Source organism: Canis lupus, chromosome 28 (genome assembly GCF_048164855.1).
Source record: "Canis lupus baileyi chromosome 28, mCanLup2.hap1, whole genome shotgun sequence".
NCBI classification, from domain to species: domain Eukaryota; kingdom Metazoa; phylum Chordata; class Mammalia; order Carnivora; family Canidae; genus Canis; species Canis lupus.
Window position 1 is genome coordinate 171,987 of NC_132865.1, and position 8,093 is coordinate 180,079.

General features: G+C 51.1%; 1 protein-coding gene across 6 annotated transcripts in view; it reads right to left on the reverse strand.

Moving 5' to 3' along the window:
- MTDH (metadherin) overlaps nucleotides 1–1,620 on the reverse strand; it is a 56,908-nt gene extending 55,288 nt beyond the window's left edge. For all 6 annotated transcript variants that reach the window (XM_072803820.1, XM_072803818.1, XM_072803816.1 and 3 more), the window contains exon 1: nucleotides 970–1,620. In XM_072803820.1, coding sequence (XP_072659921.1) covers nucleotides 970–1,356 — 387 coding nt within the window. In that variant the 5' untranslated portion in view covers nucleotides 1,357–1,620. The remainder of the gene's footprint in view (nucleotides 1–969) is intronic.
- Between the last annotated feature and the right edge of the window lie 6,473 nt (nucleotides 1,621–8,093).

An 8,093-nucleotide genomic window follows, 5' to 3' on the forward strand; every position in this document is an offset into this window, starting at 1 on the left:
GCAGCGTCTGGCCTTACTAATGCATGTAGTTTTTCCAAGATCACCTTCTTTGCTTACTTTGGAGCCAAGTTCTCTATGTCGACCATAGCGTTACTTTCCGGTAACCTCAATGAATTTAATCATATCATGTTCCACATCGTTCTAGTTCCTCTCCTAATCAAGGTAGAATTCATGTTGATAAAGCTGTACCGTCTTCTAGCTTTTGTAAGCTTCTTCCGTCCTCGTAATCAGCAGGCAGAGCGTCACCACTTAGGTGGGCCTCAGGGTGCACTGACCTGTCCCTTCTTCAGTACCGACTTCAGTCTTGGTCGTGGCATCGACAACACACTCACTGCTTTAGCTTGAACTCAAATCGCACTTTCCCCAGCGCCTTTCCTCGATCCCTTCAATGCAATCAGTCCGCCCGGGTCCAGGCCTCATCAGCACCCTCGCCGTCCGGTCCGTGCACTGTGCGCTGCGGCGTTGAGCGTTACTCCCCGAGGTCTCCAGGGCTGGCTCCACCTCCTACGCGCGAGCCTCTCACCGCCGACACACACCAGCGCGTCCCACGCAGCACGGCCGGGGTCACACTTACTTTACCGGGCTGCGGGGCGGAGAGCTTACTGCGGTGCGTATAAAAATAGGCCAGGGGCGGCTTGTGGCTGTGCACGGCCTCCGAACTCTGCTCGGCGGTAAGGCCCGGAACACACCGCTACGGGGGACACCACGCGAAGACGGCGAGCGCGGCAGGACGGCGCGGCCCGGCGGTGCCCGACCCTGGGGCGGCCCCGTTCTGCTCCGTCATCCCCGCCGCACCCGCCCCCCCTCCGGGCCCGGCCGCGACCGCGACCGCGACCGCGACCGCGAGGGCGGGCGGGCCCCCGGGCGGGGGCGGGGCGGGGGCGCGAGTCGGCCCGGGCAGCCCCCCCCCCCCCCCGCGGCCCGTAACCCCGCTGCCGGCCGGCCCCGCGCCGCCCCACCGCGGCTCACCTTGGGCTTGTCGGGCGCTTTCTTGCGGCTCCGCTTCTTCGGCTCGTCGCCCCGCAGGCTCCGCGGCAGGCCCGCGTCGTCGGGGCCCGGGGCGGGGGCCGGGGCCGGGGCCGCCTCCTCCCGCCGGCGGGGCGGGCTCCTCCGCTTCCTGCGGGCGCCGGCGCACGCCGCGGCCCAGCCGTAGCACAGCAGCAGCGGCAGCAGCAGCCCGAGCGCGGCGGTGCCCACCAGGATCACCCAGCCCGGGTACCGCCGCGGCTCCAGCCCCAGGTCGAGGCCCAGCTCGCTGCGCAGGAAGCCCAGGCCGAGCGACAGCACCTCGCGCAGCCGGGCCGAGCCCTCCTCGGCGCGCCGCGCCAGCTCGTCCTGCCAGCCCTGCGCGGCCATGTTCCCCCGCTCGCGGGCGCGCGGACGCCGGGCCGGGGCCTCAGGCCCAGCGCATCGCGGCCGCCCCTCGCGCCGGGGCCGGGGCCGGGGCCGGGGCCGGGGCCGGGGGTCGGCAGCCGCCGCCGGGACAGGGGCTCGCAGCCGCGCCGCGTCCGCCTCGCTCGGCCGCCGGGGGCACGGGGCGGCGGGACGGCGTGTCTCCAGCGGCGGCCGCTAAGCGGCGTCTCGGCGCCAGGGCCGGGCCCCGCAGCCGGCGCTCGCGGAACAATGGCGGCTCGGGCCGCGATCCACGCCGCGCGCGGGGACGGCCGCGGGTCACGTGGGCGCCCTGGGCGGGGCGCGCGGGTCACGTGGGCCCCGGGCGGGTCACGTGGGCGGGGCTCCTGCGGGGGGCGGAGTCCGGGCGCGGGGATCGCGGAGCGGGGCGGGGCCTGGGAGCGGGAGACGTGACGCTCTGCGGGGGGCGGGGGCGGGGCTTCGGCGGGGGGCGGAGCCCGGGGCGAGGGGAGCGCAGGGAGGGGCGGGGCCTGGGAGGGGCTTCGCGCGGGAAGCCGCTGGGGCCTGGAAGCGGGAGACGTGGCGCTCTGCGGGGGCGGGGGCGGGGGCGGGGCTTCGGCGGGGGGCGGAGTCCGGGGCGCGGGGATCGCAGGGAGGGGCGGGGCCTGGGAGGGGCTTCGCGCCGGAAGTCTTGCGGGCCGCTGGGGCCTGGGCGCGGAGAGACGTGGCGCTCGGCGGGAGGCGGGGGCGGGGCCTCGGGGCGGGGGCGGGGCCTCGGGCGGGGGCGGGGCCTCGGCCTCGGGGGCGGGGCTGCGCCCTCCTCTCTCCCTGGGGAGCGGCGCTGGGCGGGCTCGGCCGCTGCCCTGGGTCCCGGGGTGCGGGGGTCCCGGGGTCCAGCACCGGCGCGTCGCTGGCCGGCCTCTGCCGGGCCCCGGAGGCTGGGAAGCCCGGGGCGGCGCCGTCCTGCGGCTGCGGAGCGGGGGGGACCCGGGGCGGCGGCTGCTCACGGGTCGGGCCGCTGCCTCCCCGCGGGTCGGGTTAAGCTTTCGTGCAGCTCTGCACGAGGAGTTTGCAAAAGCGCCGTTGTTCTGACCGGTGTTGACCATCTCTGGGTGCTTAGGAAGAAGTGAAGTGCCTCTTTTTTGATTTTCTTTTTTTTTTTTAGCAGCATGTGAGTTTATTTATCTATATCGGAGGTCAGTTGGCCCCCACCCTGCACAGCCCCAGCGCTCTCCCAGTGCCCCCTGCGACGGGGTACAGAGGCGGGGTCGGCCGGGGTTGGCCGGGCTTGAGCAACCAACAGCGGGTAAGCAAGGGCCGAGAGTGGCCTGGACACTGATGACGCTCCAACAACTCGGGGGTCGGGGCACCGCCGCCTGGACAGCGGGTGGAAGAGCCTGCTGATGCCTCGAGGCCTTCCCAAGAACAGGAGCCGTCGCCTAACGCATGCTGTGTGTTACATGCATTATGCACTATATTCTTATAATGAAGTAAGCTGCAGAAAAAAATGCGATTGAGGAAATCCTAAGGGAAATGCACTTGCAGCACTGTACTTACTGATAGCAATCCTTGTGTAAGTGGGCCCAGGCATCCCAGGCATTTCAAACTCACGTTCTTCAAGCGTCAATTGTACAGGCTCTCTCAACAGAAAAAGGGGGTAAGATATAATAAGCACCCAAGGCCAAAAAAGGTATTAAAGAGTATTTTGACCTACTTTGCAACAGTGCTGTAATGCATGTTGTGATTAATGGGTGGAAGGGAGTTTTGTAAGTGATGAATAATAAAAATGAACCACTACTCTTGCTGAGCTTTATAGAGACTTATAATTAAAGACAGTGTAAATTACAAGGCCAAAAACTTAGCAGATGACATTGGGATCTGCTTTAACTCTAAAAGGTTCCCAATTCCATTTGTATGTATGAAAATAAACAGTTTGTCTCCAGAGACAGGAAAGATGATGACTGTCCTAAGAAGTTCAGCTGCCCATTCTAGGTTTACACCTGTGGATCTGTGAACTAAGCTATTATAGAAATGGTAGTAGCAGGGCTTGCCTGTTCCTTTGACAGCGTAGCAAGTATTGGTTAATGTAAAATAATGTCACCTTTCCTTTTTTGCTGTGACTGTCCCTAAAAATACCTTTTTAAAAAAAGGTGAAAATATATTTAAAAATATAGTTAGTAATACAAGTATCATTTTTCATATATGATTTTGTAGTCATTCCTCCAAGTATTTATATTTTATTTTATTGTCATTTTTTTTTTTAGATTTTATTTATTTATTCATGAGAGACACACAGAAAGAGAGAGGCAGAGACACAGGCAGAGAGAGAAGCAGGCTCCACGTAGGGAGCCCGACATGGGACTCCATCCCGGGTCTCCAGGATCAGGCCCTGGGCTGAAGGTGGCACTAAACCACTGAGCCACCCGGGCTGCCCGTATATTTATATTTTAAAAACAGAAATAAGGTCATACACTATTTACTGTTTTGCACTTACTGTAGTCATGAACATTCATGTCACTTGATAAAGCCCATCTATTCAGAATCCTAATTCCTCGGAAAATGAAGATAAATGTGGAATTTTTCTGAAACCTTTTACCTGAAACGTGGGTTGGAATTAAAGACTGCTTTTTCTAAGTGTCAAAGTGACTCATACAATGGAATGTCACTCAGAAATAAAAAGGAACGACTTATAAATACATGCAACAACACAGATGAATCTCAACATAATTATACCAGGCAAAAAAAAAAAGTATATATAATATGATTCCATTTATATAAAACCAGAAAATGCAAACTGTAGTGACAGCAAATCAAGGGTTACTCAGGGGAAGGGATGAGAGCGAGAAGTGGGAGGGAAGGATGACAAAGGGGGTACCAGGAAACCTCAGGGAGTCAGTGATGGTTTGACGGTTATATATATATGTATGTGAAAACTTATAAAATTGTATACTTTAAATATTATAGTTTATGTTGCTGTACCTCAATAAAGCAGTTCAAAGAACTTTATAAAAAGTGACCTGCATAGCTCAGATCCTTATAACAGTGGGATGTTCTATTCTTATTGAGAAGACTTCTAACTAAATTTTGCCAATCTATGATTTTATTTTACTTTAAAGATTTTATTTATTTATTTGGGATAGCAAGAGAGCACCAGTGGGGACCCTGAGCGGGGAGCACGAGGGGGAGCAGAGGGAGAAGCAGGCTCCCTGCTGAGCAGGGAGCATTATGTGCTACTCAATCTAAGGACCCTGGGATCATGACCCGAGCTGAAGGCAGACACTTAACCGACTGAGCCACCCAGGCACCCTCAATCTATAATTCTGAAAAACAAGTTTTCTCAATACCATATCCTTGATACTTCTTTGTTAACTAGGCTCCACACTGAGCATGGAGCCCAATACAGGCCTTGAACTCAAGACCCTGAGATGAAGACCTGTGCTGAGATTAAGAGCCACCCAGGCACCCCTATTCTTGATGTTTATAAACAAAAGCACAATAAGTATTCACTTATTCTATCATCTGGCTCTACTGTAATTTAACATACTTTATTGTTGGATAGTTAGATTACAGGGTCTAGTGTATGTTTTTGTTTTATGCTATTGATGGCAACTCTGGTATGAACATACTTATAACTAAATCTTTGTGACTATCCATAATTACTTCTTAAGCATAGCATCCTGGCAGTGTAATTGCCTGAGTCATAGCCCACAATATGTAATCTAACCCTTTTAATTAGGAAGTTTCAAGGGACCTGAAGAGGTTCTACTTAAAGTCTCTCATTTCATAGAAAAAGAAAAAGGAGGCTTTAAAAGGTTGTCATACCCTAGAGTTGGAGTGGCCAAGCTCAGATTTGAGCCCAGTCTTCCCATTGCCTTTGACCCTTTGGCTTCTCCTCTTTTTCAGTATACTGTGTGATGGGTTCTTGGGATTAGAATGTGTATTTGTCTGCTCAGGCTGCTATAATAAAAGTCCATAAACTAGGGACGTAAAACAAAAGATTTATCTTCTTACGGTTCTGGAGGCTGGAAATCCAGGATCAAGGTTCCGTCGTGGTCAGTTTCTGGTAAGGACTCTCTTCCTGGCTTGTGGATGGTCACTTTCCTGCTGTGTCCCAAGAGGTGAATAAAAGGCCGGTGAGCTCTCTTGTGTCTCATAAAGATACTAATCCTATCAGATCAGAGCCCTACCCTATAACTTCACTTAGCCTTAATTATTTCTTTAAAGGCCTTATCTCCAATTACAGTCACATTGCGGGTTAGGGCTTCAACATATGAATTTGAAGCAGGGACACAAACATTCAGTCTATAACAGGGCATGAAGCTTCCATTCAAGTAACTTATCTTTGAGGGCTGATGAAAGGATGATGTAGACTTGGGTCTTCAAAATGTAGATGGTTGCCATTATAAACTCCTGGCCCACAGGATTGTATACCTAGGAGGGTGATTTTATGGTAAACCAGGAAACTACAGTTGAGTGTGCCAAGACTTTGGAACTATAGTTAGGAAAGGGTTATCCTCAGGATAAATTGGTCATAATTAGTAAATAGTGAAATTATCTGCAGAAGTGTCCTAAACTGAGGGGCCGCCTGGATGGCTCAGTCAGTTGGGCATCTGCCTTTGACTCCGGTTGTGATCCCAGGGTCCTGGAATCGAGCCCCATATCAGGCCCCCTGCTCAGCAAGGAGTCTGCTTATTCCTCTCCCGTCACTCCCCCTGCTTGTGCTCTTTCTCTCTGTCAAATGAATAAATAAAATCTTAAGGGAAAAAGTTGTCCTAAGCTGAAAGATGATTTATAAATGCATTGCTCAAAGGGCCAGGATATATCAAAGTCTCTTTAAAAGATCAGAAGATATGCTAAGAACCTGTGTGAAAGTAAAAACTGATTGAGGCATGGATGTAGTGGCCAGGGAAGCAGAGAAGACTGAACAAGATAACAAATGCCAAAGGTTCACCCAGTGAGATGCCATGCCACAATAAACGTAGCAAAGGAATTTACATTCTGATAACATGTATGATGTAAAGTTCAAAAAACAGGTTTATAGATAAAAATGTAAAACCATGCATGGGAATAATGAACAACAAATTCAGGATAGTGGTTATTTCTAGGGAGAGTGAGAGAAAAATGAGACTGGGTTGAGGTATACAGGGTGTGGGGGGCACACCAAATGTATCTATAATGTTTTATCTCAAACTAGGTTATGGGTACAAGAGTCTCCTTATATTATCCCTACTTTTTATTTGCCAGAAATACTTTATAATTAAATATAAGTGACAAAAATTAAATGACTAAAGCAATAATTTGCACAGAAGCTTGACAAAATAATGGGGGCTCCCTTGACTACTCAACTCTTGGGTCACTATCATCTTACAGTGAGGGAACAGGGTATCAGACCATCTTAGCTCCACGAGTAACTGCTAAGGTCACCTAACTTCCTTTGCACTGATTTCATGCCTGCACAGCACACCCGTGTGGCCTCTTATATAGACTCTGCTACATAACAGAGAATGGATTGAAGAGCTGATGTAAATACTCTCTGATCCTCTTAAGTTACACTTATTGGTATAAATCATGCATTCTTAAAGGACCAATGTTGCTCCCATGGGGGTGAAAATGACTGGTTCTCAGGGCAAAAAAATACTTTTAAGAATGTATAACACAGAGATAAAATATACTAGATGCATAGATATGCAATGTATCTATAGCATTAAAATTTCATAGGTGGTAATTAGGGAAAAATATCTAAAAAGGCATTTGGAGAAATGATAATTAAGAAGTTGAAAAATCCTGGTGTATAGGAAGAAATTGGCATTTGGTTTCATCAATCAGGCTCACATGTTTTTGGGTTGTTTCTTTAATCGTATCTTCACTGTACTTTCATGAAATCACAACTCTGATTTAAATGTGTATTGTCTTCAGAAATCTCAGAACCTAGTGAGTATGATGGTCCCTTTATTAAATAGTCTTAATACAAGAGAATATTGGGGCACCTGGGTGGCTCCATTGGTTAAGTCTATGCCTTCAGCTCAGATCGTGATTCCGGGGTCCTAGACCCCCTGCTCACAGGGGAGTCTGCTTCCCCCTCTCCCTCTGCCATACTCCCCACTTGTGCTCTCTGGCTCTATTTCTCTCAAATTGCTTTGAAATAAACTTAAACATAAATAAAATCTTTAAAAAAATACAAGAGAGTATTGCTGTAGTAAGTCGATTTGAGCATTGGGATTATACTGGATGTTGTGATGCCTTCCCAGATGCCCCTTCAATAATGAGGGACTTATTCCTCAACTCTGGGAGCATTAACAGAAGACATCTGTTAGGTGTCCGACTTTTGGGAAGATTACTAAGGAAAACCTGCTGGGGGACGCCTGGGTGGCTCAGTGGTTGAGCATCTACCTTTGGCCCAGGTTGTGGTCCTGAGGTCCTGGGGCCGAGTCCCATATTAGGCTCCCCGCGGGGAGCCTGCTTCTCCCTCTGCCTGTGCCTCTCCCTCATGAATAGAAAACTAAAATCTGAAAGAAAGAAGAAAGAAAGAAAGAAAGAAAGAAAAAAGAAAGAAAGAAAGAAGAAAGAAAGAAAGAAAAGAAAGAAAGAAAAAGAAAGAAAGAAAGAAAGAAAGAAAGAAAGAAAGAAAGAAAGAAAGAAAGAAAGAAAGAAAGAAAACAAAAGATCCTCAGCCAAGGTCATGTCTCCTTCCAGGGATGGCCCATATCCAGTCACTCAGCAGCCTGGGGGATATCAAGTCC